The sequence below is a fragment of the Myxocyprinus asiaticus genome, chromosome 25 (assembly GCF_019703515.2).
Source record: "Myxocyprinus asiaticus isolate MX2 ecotype Aquarium Trade chromosome 25, UBuf_Myxa_2, whole genome shotgun sequence".
In the NCBI taxonomy this organism is placed as follows: Eukaryota; Metazoa; Chordata; class Actinopteri; order Cypriniformes; family Catostomidae; genus Myxocyprinus; species Myxocyprinus asiaticus.
In genome coordinates, this window is record NC_059368.1 from 21,736,127 (window position 1) to 21,753,171 (window position 17,045).

Genomic DNA, 17,045 nt, shown 5'->3' on the forward strand with positions numbered 1-17,045 from the left:
ATTAGTGCTAAAAACATTTGTGCCACCTGAATATATACATAATACATACTGACAGCATCATTGTAATTCATTAATTGATTGACAATATACAGTGCATTCCTAAAGTATTCAGACCTCTTAATTTTTTTTTCACATTTTGTTACGTTGCAGCCTTATGCTAAAATGCTATAAAAAAAAGTTCACAATCTACACTCCATACCCCATAATGAAAGCAAAAAACAGATCTTTGATTACTTTGCAAATTTATTAAAAAAGAAAAAAACTGAAATATCACATTGACATAAGTATTCAGACCCTTAACTCTACTTAGTTGAAACACATTTGGCAGCGATTACAGCCTCAAGTCTTTTTGGGTATGAGGCGACAAGCTTTGCACACCTGGATTTGGGGATTTTCTGCCATTCTTCCCTGCAGATCCTCTCAAGCTCTGTCAGGTTGGATGGGGACCGTGGGTGGACAGTCATTTTCAGTTCTCTCCAGAGATGTTCAATTGGGTTCAAGTCCGTACTCTGGCTGGGCCACTCAAGGACATTCACTGTGTTGTCCCTAAGCCACTCTTGCATTGTCTTGCTGCGTGCTATAGGTCATTGTCCTGTTAGAAGGTGAACCTTCGTCCCAGACTGAGGTCCTGAGCGCTCTGGACCAGGTTTTCATTAAGGATATCTCTGTATTTTGCTGCATTCAGCTTTCCTTCAACCATGACCAGTCCCTGCCACTGAAAAACACCCCCAGAGCATGATGCTACCACCACAATGCTTCATCGTTGAGATGGTATTGCGCAGGTGATGTGCATTGCCTGGTTTCCTGCAGACATGACGTTTGGAATTGAGGCCAAACATTTCAACCTTCGTTTCATCAGACCAGAGAATCTTGTTTCTCACAGTCCGAGAGTCCTTTAGGTGCTTTTTTTGCAAATTCCAAGTGGACTTTCACGTGTCTTGCACTGAGGAGAGGCTTCCGTTTGGCTACTCTGCCATAAAGCCCAGATCGGTGGAGTGTTGCAGTAATGGTTGTCCAAGTTTCTCCCGTCTCCACACACGATCTCTGGAGCTCACCCAGAGTGACCATCAGGTTCTTGGTCACCTCTCTTACCAAGACACTTCTTCCCTGATTGCTCAGTTTGGCCAGGCAACCAGCTCTAGAAAGGGTCCTGGTTGTTCCAAACTTCTATTTATTTATAATTATTGAGGCCACTGTGGTCTTGGGAACCTTCAATGCAGACAAAAAAAAAAAAAAAAAAAAATCGTAGCCTTCCCCAGATCTGTGCCTCGACACAGTCCTGTCTCTGAGCTCTGAAGGCAGTTCCTTTGACCTCATGGCTTGGTTTTTGCTCTGATGCATTTTCAGCTGTGGGATCTTATATAGACAGTTGTGTGCCTTTCCAAATCATGTCCAATCAATTGAATTTGCCACAGGTGGACTCCAATCAAAGTGTAGAATCATCTCAAAGATGATCCAGAGAAATGGGATGCACCAGAGCTAAATTTCAAGTGTCATAGCAAAGGCTCTGTATACTTATGTCAATATGATATTTCAGTTTTTTCTTTTTAATAAATCTGCCAAGTTATCAAAAATCTGGTTTTTGCTTTGCCATTATGGAGTGTAGATTGATGTGAAAAAAAAGAAAATTTTTTTTAAAGCATTTTAGCATAAGGCTGCAACATAAAATGTGAAAAAAATAAAGGGGTCTGAATACTTTCTGAATGCTTTGTAAATGTATTTACCCAACTGCACCTGGGTTTGTTATTTTAATTAATCATTGTCTGCTCAGTTCTAGACAGTAAACAAAATCATTACGACATCCAACCACTAAGGAATGTCCCCATACAACAGGAGAGGAGAAAAGCTCCCCTGGCAAAGACATAGAAGCCTTCAGTGTACCTGTCTCTCCATCTAAAATCCACACTGTCCCATCTGTAGAGCACACAGCAACTAGTACTGTGAAACCCCACAGGGTGCCATTAAATACAAATGGAGTAGAGAAAACCTTGCCTGTGGTCTGGAACTGCCATAGTAACAATCCATTAACAGCATTTAAACAGTAAACATAGCTGTCATGTGACCCACATGTGACCGTCTGATTGGGTGATGGTAACACTGATATGTTGCTGCAAGAAGTTTTAGACAGCAGTTGATAATTGTTCAAAGATGCCAAACAAGAAATGCATGGTGACGAGAAGATTGGTCCTTTAGCAGAGAAATCCCATAACTGCAAAAGAATGGAACAAAAAAAGCATGGAAACAAGGTAGCATGGTTGCTGTTAAATAGGGTTAAAAAAAATACAGTGGGCACAAAAAGGATTTGGACATGTATGTCACACTTTAAAATGTTCAGATTTCATTGCACTGTTAACAAAACATCAAACCAAGTGGCATCTGCAAATAAATGATGCAAGAGCTTTTCTTAGAACTAACTTCACTTTTTTTGCAATGACTTTTAACCAACTGGTGTCTATGTCGTTTTTAGTGGATTAAGGGTTAGGGTTAATTTAGGGTTAGTGTTATGATGTCAGTTCCACTCAAGTCCACACAGGTGTGCAAGCTAAGTAAATACAGGTTCTTCACATTTACGTTGGCTAATGTTGGACAACCAGAAAGTGTTTCAAGTTTACTATGAAAATGCGGTTAATCTTCATGCGCTCTTCAGGAGCTGCTTTGGGTGCAGTCCGTGGAGCGGGATTATTTAATGAACACCACAGGCCTACCAAAAACCTTTTTTTTTTTTAACTGTATAGCTATTGTTTTACAATTTGAAAGCCGTTTTAAACTCACCTTAACTCCAGAATGGCTTAATCCAAGAACATTTCCATTGACTGAACAAATGAAGACACAAGTATCAGAGCAGGAAGGAGATGAGAAAAAAGGAACACTGCTGGTGTATGTCCACAAGACTTTTCCACTGTCCTACACACAATAACACAAGATAACAAGTTTTAGATTTGAGAACGAGAAAAATCTGATCTTTAAGAAATAAAACCTCAGAGATTCCCTAAAACAAAAAGTCTTTCCCAGGAAGTCTTTCCTAAGACTTGCATTACAATGCTTTACTAATATACTACTTACGTTTCAGAAGTTGCTTTTTACAACATTTAAGGTTTTAAAAACACATTTGTAAGAGCATATTATTTGTTTGTTTCCGTAGATCCAATAAAAAGAATTTGTCAGACTTCAACATTCAACACAGATATGTACATGATAAATACATGACTGAAGAAGAGACCAGTGAAGAAGGAACTCCTGGATTAAATAATTTACTGGATTAAGACAGTGGAGATTCCCTCCGAGAGTACAACAGTACAACTGTCTTCGAGACAGGTGGATGCACGGGGATGAAAACACTGCTCCGCCACCACAATAGTGCTGCCATATACAGCACTTGGCCTAGGACAAATATAAAAATACATTTTGGTTATCACATCTAGGTCTATAAAAGTATTATCCAGGAGATAGATATTACAGCTAATTTAACATTTAACAAAACTGTCTGTTCAATGAAAAAAATGTGATTTGTTGGGAGTATTTCTCCTGCAACATACCAGTGGGTTTAATGCATAAATATAGCCATCATGGGACCCTGCTAAAACAAGTCCAGTTTTAGGATCTACAGTAGGAGAACTTTTGACCACATCCCCCGTCTCGAACATCCATAAAGTCTCCCCACAGGAAACATCCAGGAAATACACATGTCTGTCATAGCAGCCTGAAAAACAGGGTTAAATACAGGTAAACACACAACACTGAGACATGGGAGTATCTCCACATATTCAAGCTAATACAGATATTATTCCATGTTATTTCCAAGATTCCCACAGTTTCAACCAATTTCTATGACATTTCCAAAACTTTTCCAGTTGTTCATGAATCCTGAATAAGATTGCTGTGACTGATCTGAATTTGTATGTCAGGTACCAATCTTTTGAATTAAATTAAACAATTATAATTACTAGAGTAAAATGTCTGCAAAAAGACCCTAATTTGAGCAAAATACTTACAGCAAAGCAAAATAAGAAAACATTTTAATCACTATAGAAATGTCTATATGCATGACTTTTCCAGGCCAGGAAATCACATTTTTAAAATTCCCTGATATTTTCAGGTTTTCCATGAATGTGGGAACCCTTTAGCTCCCTTTAATTCAGTTACAACTCTCCTTTTACAACTTCCAACATACAAACCTACTACCACAAGGGTTCCACATTTTGAAATGGCAGCAGAAGACTCCAGACGATCTCCTAGGATACGCTCCCAGATGACCTCTCCATTGGTCAGGTCAAGAGCCTGCAGTCTATGTGAGTGAGAGCCAATGAACACTGTGGTTCTCTCGGGGCCCACCAGCAGCACGGGAGAGGCATCCACACATCTGCCTGTGTCCGAGCTCCAGAGCACTCGGAGGCCAAGAGGTAGAGCATCTGAAGAATCTTCCCTAGAAGATACAGTCATTTGACTACCACCAACATCTTGAGGGACATGCTGCTCAGTGACCTTTTTAACATTGGAATTATCCTGAGGTATCTCACCAAGTTCACGTGAAGCATTAAATATTAAATCCACTTTATTGTCTTCAGAAGTTTCTGTCACTGTTATTATGTCAGAGAGGTCGTTATGTTGTCGTCCAAGAAGATCGATAACCTCTCCAGCTCGCCTCACAACTACAAATCCCGCAGTCCTTTTCACTAAGGGAACTGCAAAACCCATTGTGCTTTCTAGGACATGTCTTTTTGGGGAAACTACAGAGGCAGAATCTTCAAGCAATCTTTTCTTTGATGGCTGAATTACATTGTTATCTGCTTCAGTCATGATGTGGCTTAGCACATCTGAGAAAGAGCCATCTAATATGACTTCTAGCAGGCCCACTGAGGTTGTCCCCATGGCAACAGTGAGCTCATCAAAGAGGCGCAGGGCCTGAAGGGAGTCTCCTCCACTTAACATAAAGTGTTTATCCTCCTCAACCACCACATCCTTAGCCAGGCCAAGACACTCCTAACAAACACAGATAAACATACAATAGCAACAGTTAGCAGGCAATAGGTAAGATACACAACGATTTAAAGTAATCCTTTAAAGACCCCATGTTGATGATTTTCTTTCCATTGTTGATGCATTTGCTATTGAAACAGAAAGTTGGGGGCAGAACATATTGTAGGTTTAATTTACATCACAGGCATGAACCATGATGTGCTACTTGGTTGAAAGTGGTATTGGGGACATTCTCATTCTAGACAGCATTTCATTGGACAACAATCTGTGTAGTGCAAGATGAGTCATTAATATGCAAGAAAGATTAAAGGTTAACTTGTCAACTTTTAGCAGTACACTAGCATACATGTGGCTTTTTTTTGTGGGGGCAACCAGGCCAGTTTGGTTGCTTAGGAGACCTGGCTGGAGTCACTCAGCACGCCCTGGATTCAAACTCACGACTCTAGTGGTGGTAGTCAGCGTCTTTACTCGCTAAGATACCCAGGTCCCCTACATACATGTGGCTTTAAAGCAGATAGACATGAACTAAAAGCCACAAAACTCCAATATAAATGTCATGGATGTTTTGCAGTTGTTGCCATATGTTATTAAGAAATAGCTCCACACGATTAGTACTATTGCTTGTGTTTATTCAAAAAGTGTGAATTTGTACCTTCCATAATGTCTGTAGTTTCAGTCTTATGGTATCAATGTCTTTTTGTACAGTTTGTGTATCTGTGTTCTGTCTTTGGGTCTCACACATCCTCATCAACTCATCCATGGCTATTTTACCTAAAAACACATGCAGAAAGGATGTAAAAAAACTTCAATTAAAATATGCTTATCTGACTAAATTAAAAAAAAAGTTATTGGCTTATATCCTAAGAGACTGGTGCTCACTTACCATGAGAGGTGAGTGGAAGTGCGGAGATGAACAAGATTGTGTCTGGAATGCTATGACTGGCCAAAAACTGAGATAATGTATGGCGAATCTCTCCTTCAATAACTCTGAGGGAGGAAGAGGAGGAGTCTCTTGGGTCATCTACTTCAGCAACCTCTTCAGAGGACTCAGTAGAATCTTGAAAAGGTTTTCCACGATGAATTTCTGAGGAGGAGGATGAAAGGGCTCTTGGTTGACCTGATGCAAGCACTATAAATGCCACCAACCTGCTATCCTCACTCAGACTCACTGTACACGCCTCTACCTGGGGTAAATTCTCTATGATCTGAGGACATAAAGAAATAAAAGCAGTTGAGATACTAGACGCTACTTGTCATTTTCTATACTCTCAGGTTTTCTTGTAGATACTTGTACATTTTCAAGTCTTTACATTACAGACAGGTTGCATTGAGCTTACCTGCTGCAGGGCATCTAGATGCACCCGCTGACCAAAGCGCTTGACGAGTCGATCCTTTCTTCCCAGGAAATACAGATGGGAATCGCGCACCTGCACCCAGTCACCAGTAGCACGCATCGTTCCCCTGACTACAGTTTCCTCTTCGTCCAGCAGACACACCCTCTCCTGACCACCTAAATAAACACAAAAATACACTGTTTGAATGTGTGAAGTGCATCTCTGACCTGCATTTGTCACACTTATTAAAAGAGCATTTGTGAAGCTAATCTATGCAAAGTTGCAAATTAAAATAAATAGATATTACACAGAAACCTTAATTTTTCTAGTGACTTTTGTTTTAGATATTTGTGCCATACCAATGAACACCTGTCCTTCTCCATCAGTGACAAAATGCCCAGTCTCATTTCTCACTTCGATTACAGTATCCAACAATGGCTCCCCAAGGGGCACAGATACATCAGTTCTGTCAAACAATACATATGAGATGTAAACATAGAACAATTTAATGTTGTGTACAGTGGTATTAAGAATTATATCACCAACACTTTAAGACATCCAAAGTGATCTTGACTCTTAAAAGCAATAAAGCGGAGGACTTTCTTTCATCTACTGAACTTTTCATCTCTGTAGGTCCATACAATGCAAGTGAATGGGTGCCAAAATGTTGAAGCTCCAAAAATCACAAGTCACCATTAAAGCAATCCAAAAGACTCCAGTGGTTAAATCAATGCCTTCAGAAGAGATATGATAGGTGTGTGTGAGAAACACATCAATATTTAAGTCCTTTCTTACTATAAATTCTCATCCCTGCGCAGTCAATCTCCACTTTAACCTTTACATTCTTCTTCATGTGTTTTTGATGATTCACATGCACTTCATGCATATCGCCCCCTACTGGGCAGGGAGAAAATTTTCTGGCAAAAAAGGGCTTAAATATTGATCTGTTTCTCACCCACACTTATCATATCACTTCTAAAGACATTTATTAGACCAATTGGATGGATTACTTCAATGCTGCCTTTATGTGCTTTTTGGAGCTTCAAAGTTCTGGCCACTATTCACATATATCGAATGGACCAACAGAGCTGAGATATTCTTCTAAAAATCTTTGTGTTCTGCAGAAGATAATATCATCAGGGATGGCATGAGGGTGAGTAAATGATGAGAGAATTTTCATTTTTGGGTGAACTAATCCTTTAATAAAGGAGCTAAAGTTTAAAAAATCTATCAAAGGTTGCAGTTGGCAAAATCTGAACTATGCTGCAAGTATCCTGAAGTTAATGTATGACATTTTAATAATAAAACAGCTTCATGGTGTGAATGAGGATTCCTTTACTTATTCTACTAATAAAACAGAACTGTTAACGCCATATTCAGCTTAGACTCCAAGTGGCAAATCAGTGATTCTAGCAAATAGACTTAGCTTGTCAACAATCCAATGTTAAACAAACATATCAAAACAAATAAATAAACCTGGTTATACTCCTTATGCTGTCAAAACAAACTTAATAAACATACACTGTGAGTATCTGTTTAGGATAAACAACATCTGGTTAGAGGCTGGGTGCCACTCACGTGTCATCTGAGCATAGGAGTTTGTCTGGGACTTTGTACCAACTTGCCCAGCAAGAAACTTCTGTGGTGCCATAAAGATTATAGATGCGTGTGCTATTGCCTTCCTGCCTCCAGCTCTTGAGAAGAGTCAGAGATGGACATGGCTCTCCTCCAAAAGCCAACAACCTTAGGGATGAATTTGCACTAAACACTTCCTCCTGCAAGGCACGCCTTCCAAAGCGCTTCACAAGAGTGGGAGTTGCCTGGAAATGAGCAAGATGAAGTGTGAAATGGAATTGAGTGCTACATAATTTGTTCATCCAAAAATGATGAATCTCTAATCATTTTCTCACCCTTATGCCATTCCAGATGTGCATGACTTACTTTCTTCTGCAGAACACAAAGACTTTTAGCTCTGCAGGTCCATGCAATACAAGTGAATGGTTACCAGAACATTGAAACTCCAAAAAGCACATAAAGGCAGCATAAAAGCAGTCAATACAACTCCAGCCTTTTAATCCATTTCTTGAGTAGTGATATGATAGTTCTGGGTGCAAAACAGATCAATATGTAAGTCCTTTTTTACTATAAATTATACTCCCTGGCCAGTAGTTGGCGATACGCACAAAGAATGTGAATCGCCAAAAAACAAAAGAAGAAGAATGTGGAAGTGAAAGTGGAGATTTATAGTAAAAAAAGGACTTAAATATTGACCTGTTTCTCACCCACACTTATCATATCACTTCTAAAGACATTTATTAGACCAGTGGAGTCATATGAATTACTTCAGTGCTGCCTTTATGTGCTTTATAGATATTACAGTTTTCATTTTTGTTTTTGTTAATGCATGATTACCTGTAAAGCTGCTTTGAAACGATGTGTGTTGTGAAAAGCGCTATACAAATAAAAATGACTTGACCTTTTGGAGCTTCAAAGTTCTGGCCATGATTCACATAAATCGAACAGACCAGCAGAGCTGAGATATTCTTAAAAAAAATCTTTGTTTGTATTCTGCAGAAGATAAAATGTCATACACATCTGGGATGGCATGAGGGTGACATTTACTCACCCTGATGTAATTTCCAAACCTGTATTACTTTATTTTTTCCCTGGAACACAAAAGGAAATGTTAGGCAGAAAAGAAGGTCCTGTTATAGTTATCATTTACTTTCATTGTATGGAAAAATATGCAATGAAAATGAAAGTTGACTGAGTCAATAAGTCCATAACATTCTGCCTTTTGTGTTCCACAGAAGAAAGTCATATGGGTTTGGAACAACTTAAGCTGAGTAAATGATGACAGAAAATATTGAAAACAAATTGCTGATGCACGTAAATAATAATAAACTGTGCCACAAGAAACCACTCGTTATCCCTGTAATCTGCATAATTTCAAAATAAAAATTCTATCATCTTTGTTACATGCAATGAAAGTGAATGGTGACTTAGAGGAACATATTCTGTGTAACATCTCCTTTTGTTTCCTACGGAGGAAAGAACGTCATAAAGGTGAGTAAATGATGACAGAATGTTCATTCTTTCATTCATTTTGGGGTGAACTATCACTTTAAGAACCAAAGTCACTTGCCTGTAAGACTGTTGTTGCGTTTCGTTTGAACAGCACATGTGCAAGTCTGCGTGGCATCTTTTTAACAGCAGAGGGAACAATGAGGAGACATGCTCCAGAAGACAGGGCCAAAAATATCTCTACTACAGACGGGTCAAATGTTAACGGAGAGGAAAGGAACACAGTATCTTCTGCAGTCATCTTAAATAGAGATCTGTAGAGAAGGCATGTCATGAAAAGACCTATTATGTCACACCCTATACATGAACAGTATTATATCTCACAGCAACTGATAAAATATGCACCAAGAAAAAGAAAGGGGATAAGGATGTGCCCACCTTACCTTAGATGAATTATGTTAGGCACAATACACCTGTGTGGGACGTTCACTATCTTTGGAAGCCCTGTTGTTCCAGATGTGTGCAAAACATAAGCCAATGGCTCTCTCTGGTGGCTGTCTTTGGTCATAGCAGAGTAGGAATGCTGATGTTCAATCTCTGTGGGCTGAATGTGTGCATCCTGTTCTCTTTGTATCTTTATTAGAGTAAGTTTATGCGACGACAATGTTGAACATACCTCCAGGGATAGCAGTTTGGAAAATGCACTCTGGAATTGCTGTTGGTTAAATATAATATAATATAATATGATATAATATAGTATAATATAATGGTGTCAAACTGGCAAATGTATGAAACCCACATGAAGTAAATCACTCTGTATCAAGCAGAAGTTCAGACTGCACTTGTTCATCATTCTCAGGGTACATGATGGTGGTGAGGCAGGATCAAGGGGTACATATGCAGCAGGAAACTGCAGAACACTATTCAGAAATGGTTAATTACAAGCAATGAACAAGAACTGTGCTTAACAAATCACACGAAGATTTTTTATTCTAATGGTAAAGCATTAAAATAAAACATTATCTATAACAAGCACAGTGTACAGCTACAATGTATCGTACCCAATAATCCAGACAGGGAGGAAAACGTCTGTATGACAGAATAACCCCATGACGCTATCATGTTTCTGGAGAGAGACGCGCAGGTGTTCAGTTAATTCATCTGCTAGGGAAATTACTTCATCATACGTAAAAGACACACGCGCTGCAATGCTGCTGTCGAACACGACAGCTGTTTTATCTCCATGCGCGAGCGCCGCCTCGCGCACTAACTCGTGAAGGGATTTTGCAGTCATATCTGATAAAAAAATATATATTAAGTCAAGGTTCTGTTCAAATCGGTAAATTACACTGTAGGTTGCATGCCATCCACCAGCGTTTATTACGCGACTCAAACCTAAGGAGTGACGCGTGATGATGACGTTTCAGTATCGCTAGAGACAATGTCCAATCACAGCTCGAATTTTTCTCGGGGGCAGAAATTTGAATATTCTGTTACTCTGCCCGCTGACTGACTGGAGTGCACAAAATCCCAGTTTATGTTGGTTAAATCAATTTGCAGTTTATTGATGTGCATTGCAATTTGTTTGCAATAGATTTAGGCACAGACAACATGTCTGCAAATCTTTCAAATGCAGACCAGTTTAAGAGAAATGACGATGAGTTCAGAAACACGATGGAAGCTCTTTTTCAGAAGGTAGCTGTGTGTGTGTGTGTGTGTGTGTTTGTTTTTTACTTCATGCAAGAGTACGTTTAGTACAGGTCTTACCTAATGTGATTTCTCTAAAACAAATGTCTGTTAGATAAAGCTAACATTAACACAAAATATGTTTACTGTGTCCTTTCAAGTATTCCAGTCTAAATGATCCTGGAATAGAAGTCTGTCTGAAAACAATGACCTGCAGAACTGAAAGAGGTAGGATAAAACATTGTAAAAAAGATAGCTAATCATTTATACTAAAAGCCACACTTTAAGTTGTGTTACCTAGATATTTTGAGGTTTGTGTATTTATTATATATATATATAACTACAGGTCCTGTGCCTATTGACAGTGCAGAGGGAGAAGGTGAACTAGAAGCTTTGAAGGTGAGACTGGCATTAAATGGTCAAGCTCAAGACATAGACCACAAAACATCATGAGTAGACTCTATAAGTTTTCCCCCCTTTAATATTTTAATTTATTTGTGTTAACTTCTATTTTTTTATTTAAAAGGAATCAAGGACATAATAAATGCCTCATTTGAATATAATTGCAGGATCCCTCATGTGTGTACTGGTGCTCTTTAGTTATACATGAAATAGTAATAGAGTGATCTACACGAGTATATATATCTTTTTTTTAGCCCTCATCATGTCTTTAGTCCAACATTGCACTAGGTTGTATTAGGGTAGCATTTAATTTTCTATTCTTTCATGCAGACTAGACTGAAAGACCATTCGATGAGGGGTAAGAAAAAAGATTGACAGCACCCTTTTGTATTTTTTGAGCAATTTGGAACAACTTATCTGTAACCATGCCAATTTGTATATTTTTAATATAGTTCTGTTCTTGTATTTTCTAGAATTTGTGGACCAGAATGATGATGATCAGGTAGTAAGAAAATCATAGTATTGTATCGTTTGTATCATTCCATGAAGTGTGTACAATCCTGAATACAGACCAGTAGACTAGTGTTGTGTTGTACTGAGAATGTACCTTTTTTTCCATCCAAAAGGTACCCTTTTACTGTCTTATACTGTATATATAATGTATGTACATATAACAATTTTTATTCCCACCACTTTTAGATGGATGTGTCAGGGATCACTGAGGATGATCTTAATGGCTCCGATCAACAGAACAATGAAAATCTGTGTAAGAAATCATTCTAGCTTACAAAGAAACCAATATAGGGTTTAAAGGAATAGTTCACCCTAAAATGAAAATTCTCTCATCATTTACTCACCATCATGCCATCCCAGATTTGTATGACTTCCTTTCTTCTGCAGAACACCAATTAAGATTTTTGGAAGAATATTTCAGCTCTGTAGGCCAATGCAATGCTTCACTTGAATGGGTGCCAAAATGTTGACAATCCAAAAATCACAAAGGCTGCATAAAAGTAATCCATATGACTCCAGTGGTTAAATCCATATCTTCTGAAGTGATTTTATAGATGCGGGTGTGAAACGGATCAATATTTAAGTCAATTTTTGATTGAAATTCTGCTCCCTGCCCAGTAGAGGGTATATGCATGAAGAATGTGAATCACCAAAAGCACAAGAAGAATGTGAAAGTTAAAGTGCAGCCTGACTGTGCAGGGAGGAGAATTTATAATAAAAATGGACTTGAATATTAATCTGTTTCTCACCCACACCTATCATATCGCTTCTGGAGACATTGATTTAACCACTGGAGTCTTATGGAATACTTCTATGCTGACTTGTGTGATTTTTGGAGCTTCAAATTTTGGCACCCATTCACTTGCATTGTATGGCCCAAAAGAGCTGAGAAATTCTTCTAAAATCTTCATTTGTGTTCTGCTGAAGAAAGTCACACATATCTGGGATGGCATCAGGGTGAGTAAATGATGAGAGAATTTTCATTTTTGGGTGAACTATTCCCCTTAAAATATTAAGTCTGTCTGTGTTATAAAATATTTACAATTTGTACACAGTGTGTTAAATACATTGAATGTAACAGAATACAATATCAGTTTTGAGGTTTTGATATCAAAAGATCTCATGTCTCTTTGTGCATCTTTTAGGGCATGGTGAGTCATTCCAGCTCTCTATGAATCTGACCAATTCATCTCATAGCAGTCTGTGGGGGGTGCCCTCTCAGCCTGAGGAAGAGGATGAAGAACTGGAGAAAACACTGAGCAGTCATGGCAGTACCCTCCTGGACGTCTATCCCAGCATGCTCAATCAGATTGGCGAAGCATATCGGCGGCAGCACATGAAGGATACTGCTAGGGGTGTGCTGCAAAAGTATCGCCACAAACGCTGGCAAGCTAGCCAGGCGCACCCTCGCAACACTTCCTTTAAGAAGAGACACAATGGAACACTGAACAAGACAACGGAGATCTCATTCACCAAAAAAAGTCCAGCTCAATGGAACATAAGTTGCTCTATGAAGGGTAGCATCAAACTTCAAGACATGTTCAAGAACAAACTGAAGTCTTCACCTCTGAAAAGCTCATCGTATGAGGCCAGTGGCTGTTTTTACTCACCTAGGAGGGACCGTGTTGATGAGAGTTTTGAGTCGCCACAGACTAACCTGCTTTTAGATAGGAAGCCAAAGCAGAACTCTGTTCGTGTGATTGACTTCACCACACCTCCTTACTCTGTCTCCCCACTTAGTGACCAGTCTCCTGACCTAAATCAAACCTACAACATTGGACCCACTGTTTTATCTACTTCTCATGCTGTTCCAGGATCATTGGTCTCCATTTCCCCACGACCAGCATGGCGCTCACCAGGAAGACCAGCTAAAGCCCTGTCTCTTGTCAACCAGAGAGGAATGTCAATCACATCTCAGCCCTCCAATCAGCAGCCAGCCTTCTCCTCATTGGACAAAAATGGCTTTAGAGAACACCTGCACTCTCCAGTCTCCTCCCCAAAGCGTGGTCTCATTAGTTGTTTTTCTCCTAGTGGGAAGAATACCTTCAGATCCACATTGTTGAGAGATGAAAGTCATCAATCAAAGCCAACAGAAATACACAGTCCAAAGCGAAGATCTCCTATCCGCTATCTACCTCAATCTGAGGTACACCGGTCTCCTTATGGTGGGAAACGGGAGCAGTTGTCATCAACCCAGCGTCCCCTTTACCACAACACCGATCATCGGGAAAGTTTTTCCATGTCTGAGAAGTCGCAGATCAGTCCCAGACTCAATAAATGTCAATGTTCTCTTTCTGGGTCCCAGTCCACTTCCTTGTCAAAATATGACTCTTTCAGGGAACCTCAAATTGATGCAGAATTCAGGAAGCTGTATCACCACTTCATCTGTCGTGGTACATCTTCACCATGCCCTACCACTCACTGTCACCTATGCGAGAGACAGTTGAAGGAGATGTCCCAAAGCCCCAGCTCTTCCTCCTCCAGCATGTCCACTCTTGCTCTCACACCCCTGAGAGCCACATTCAAGAAGCGTCGCCATCAGCCCGATGTGGACGGGTCGTTTAGATTTAAACGCTTCCGTGAAAGTCGTTCCCCACTCAAGCATCTCCAAATCTTGCCATATCAACTGAAAGACAGATATACGAGTTCTGCCATGTCAGAACCTAGTGAGGACAAACATGCCTGGGATCGGGCCGTCCTGCTTCAGTGCCCCAGCCCCTGGTTCCTCAGAGGCACTGGAAACCTCAGAAAGATCAGGGAGGCTAAATTAGCCATGCAAATGAACCCATGTGCAATGTCTTGGGTAAGGGCCTTGTTGGTGTGGCTGTTATTTAATTATAAGGTCATTTTGAGTAATAGAGTAAAACATTTGTTTTTCATTGTTTTGCAGAGAAATGTCACTAGTGGAGTCCATGCAGCTGAAGGTTTGTAGCCAAATTTTCATTTGTTTAAAATACTTGTTCCATGCTTTCAAAAAGTAAATTCAAGCAAAGTACATCTGAAGTCAGAAGTTTACTTACATCTGAAGTCAGAAGTTTACTTACATCTTGGCCAAATACATTTAAACTCAATTTTTCACAAGTCCTGAAATTTAATCATAGAAAACATTCCCTGTCTTAGGTCAGTTAGGATCACTACTTTATTTTAAGAATGTGAAATGTCAGAATAATGGTAGAGAGAATTATTTATTAAAGCTTTTACTTCTTTCATCACATTCCCAGTGGGTCAGAAGTTTACATACACTTTGTTAGTATTTGGTAGCATTGCCTTTAAATAGTTTAATTTGGGTCAAACATTTTGGGTAGCATTCCACAAGCTTCTCACAATAAGTTGCTGGAATTTTGGCCCATTCCTCCAGACAGAACTGGTGTAACTGAGCCAGGTTTGTAGGCCTCCTTGCTCGCGCACGCTTTTTCAGTTCTCCCCACACATTTTCTATCTATTTGTGATGGCCACTCCAATATCTTGACTTTGTTGTCCTTAAGCCATTTTGCCACAACTTTGGAGGTATGCTTGGGGTTATTGTCCATTTGGAAGACCCATTTGCAACTGAGCTTTAACTTCCTAGCTGATGTCTTGAGATGTTGCTTCAATATATTCACATAATTTTCCTTCCTCATGATGTCATCTAGTTTGTGAAGTGCACCAGTCCCTCCTGCAGCAAAGCACCCTCACAACATGACGCTGCCACCCCCATGCTTCACAGCTGGGATGGTGTTCTTCGGCTTGCGAGCCTCACCCTTTTTCCTCCAAACTTAACGATGGTCATTATGGCTGAACAGTTCAATTTTTATTTCATCAGACCAGAGGACATTTCTCCAAAAAATAAGATCTTTGTCCCCGTATGCACTTGCAAACTGTAGTCTGGCTTTTTTATGGTGGTTTTGTAGCAGTGGCTTCTTCCTTGCTGAGCAGCCTTTCAGGTTATGTCGATATAGGACTCGTTTTACTGTGGATATAGATACTTGTCTACCTGTTTCCTCCAGCATCTTCCCAAGGTCCTTTCTGTTGTTCTGGGATTGATTTGCACTTTTCGCACCAAACTACGTTCATCTCTAGGAGACAGAATGCGTCTCCTTCCTGAGCGGTATGATGGCTGTGTGGTCCCATGGTGTTTATACTTGTGTACTATTGTTTGTTCAGATGAATGTGGTACCTTCAGGTGTTTCGAAATTGCTCCCAAGGATGAACCAGACTTGTGGAGGTCCACAATTTTTTTTCTGAGGTCTTGGCTGATTTCTTTTGATTTCCCACGATGTCAATCAAAGAGGCACTGAGTTTGAAGGTAGGCCTTAAAATACATCCACAGGTACACCTCCAATTCAGTACAGCTCCTATCAGAAGCTAATTGTCTAAAGACTTGACATCATTTTCTGGAATTTTCTAAGCTGCTTAAAGGCACAGTTAACTTAGTGTATGTAAACTTCTGACCCACTGGAATTGTGATATAGTCCATTAAAAGTGAAACAATCTGTCTGTAAACAATTGTTGGAAAAATTACTCGTGTCATGCACAAAGAAGATGTCCTAAACGACTTGCCAAAACTTTAGTTTGCTAATATGAAATCTGTGGAGTGGTTAAAAAAACTATTTTGAATTACTTCAACTGTATTTCTGTGTCTCATTTAGCTTGTTTCTGTATTTTTTTTTTTTTTTTAACAGCTCAGTCACCCATTAGAACTTTTAATCAGGGTACGATCCCACTTTCTCCAAGGTAATTCCAGCACACTCACTCGCAAGAAATAGTATATCAATTAACTTAGCTTGGTTTATCTTAAAATATGAAATATTACGGAATTTGTTTTCTTCAGTCTCTCAAGAAGGCGACTCCAGTATGGTCTTCTGCAGTGATGAGGTTTCCTGTGCGCACCCCATAATCCTGTATTTCCCCTCTATGGTTAAATATAATACATATTGTGAATACTTCCAAGTTCACCCAAGAGAAAATACAGGGGATAACAAGTCAGTTGACACTGATATTCAACTGTCAGTTTACTTGTTTTAAATGCATATGTACTTGTAAATGCAACGGTTGTAATTTCAAAGTAGTTTTTTTTTAATGTGTTAATATCTTCACAAGACCCTTCAGTTTTTATATGATATATTTTAA

General features: G+C 39.4%; 2 protein-coding genes across 5 annotated transcripts; one reads left to right on the forward strand and one right to left on the reverse strand.

The window, feature by feature from the left end:
- Positions 1-96: 96 nt before the first annotated feature.
- Positions 97-10,720, reverse strand: aasdh (aminoadipate-semialdehyde dehydrogenase). Of its 2 annotated transcripts, XM_051655682.1 has the most exons (15): positions 10,397-10,720; positions 10,135-10,255; positions 10,012-10,050; positions 9,779-9,939; positions 9,457-9,649; positions 7,890-8,131; positions 6,671-6,777; positions 6,315-6,487; positions 5,861-6,182; positions 5,630-5,748; positions 4,176-4,980; positions 3,537-3,700; positions 3,256-3,381; positions 2,773-2,904; positions 97-2,209 (listed from the first exon to the last, which is right to left on the reverse strand). In XM_051655682.1, the coding sequence occupies exons 1-15, from the start codon at positions 10,627-10,629 to the stop codon at positions 1,757-1,759; spliced, it is 3,390 nt and encodes a 1,129-aa protein (XP_051511642.1). In that variant the 5' UTR covers positions 10,630-10,720; the 3' UTR covers positions 97-1,756. The 2 variants fall into 2 exon arrangements, with proteins under 2 accessions (XP_051511642.1, XP_051511641.1); XM_051655681.1 differs by having other exon boundaries at positions 9,779-10,050.
- Positions 10,721-10,829: 109 nt separating this feature from the next.
- On the forward strand, positions 10,830-17,017 carry LOC127415946 (uncharacterized). Of its 3 annotated transcripts, none has more exons than XR_007893025.1 (10): positions 10,830-11,030; positions 11,183-11,249; positions 11,368-11,420; positions 11,754-11,781; positions 11,897-11,925; positions 12,123-12,189; positions 13,082-14,739; positions 14,827-14,860; positions 15,569-16,649; positions 16,747-17,017. XR_007893025.1 is itself a non-coding variant. In XM_051654985.1 (10 exons), the coding sequence occupies exons 1-10, from the start codon at positions 10,947-10,949 to the stop codon at positions 16,784-16,786; spliced, it is 2,112 nt and encodes a 703-aa protein (XP_051510945.1). In that variant the 5' UTR covers positions 10,830-10,946; the 3' UTR covers positions 16,787-17,017. The 3 variants fall into 3 exon arrangements, 2 of the variants coding, with proteins under 2 accessions (XP_051510945.1, XP_051510947.1); XM_051654985.1 differs by having other exon boundaries at positions 16,598-16,649; XM_051654987.1 differs by having other exon boundaries at positions 15,569-17,017.
- The last annotated feature ends 28 nt before the right edge of the window (positions 17,018-17,045 follow it).

Bases quoted from the DNA above. Each gene is read 5' to 3' on its own strand.
- aasdh (XM_051655681.1), bottom strand. From the start codon at position 10,629: ATGACTGCAAAATCCCTTCACGAGTTAGTGCGCGAGGCGGCGCTCGCG. The intron at 8,132-9,456 runs GCAAGTGACTTT...GCTCATTTCCAG, and splicing joins ACGCAACAACAGTCTTACAG to GCAACTCCCACTCTTGTGAA. The intron at 2,905-3,255 runs GTAAATTATTTA...TATTGTGTGTAG, and splicing joins ATCTCCACTGTCTTAATCCA to GACAGTGGAAAAGTCTTGTG.
- LOC127415946 (XM_051654985.1), top strand. From the start codon at position 10,947: ATGTCTGCAAATCTTTCAAATGCAGACCAGTTTAAGAGAAATGACGAT. The intron at 11,031-11,182 runs GTAGCTGTGTGT...TGTCCTTTCAAG, and splicing joins TGGAAGCTCTTTTTCAGAAG to TATTCCAGTCTAAATGATCC. The intron at 14,861-16,597 runs GTTTGTAGCCAA...TTTTTTTAACAG, and splicing joins TGGAGTCCATGCAGCTGAAG to CTCAGTCACCCATTAGAACT.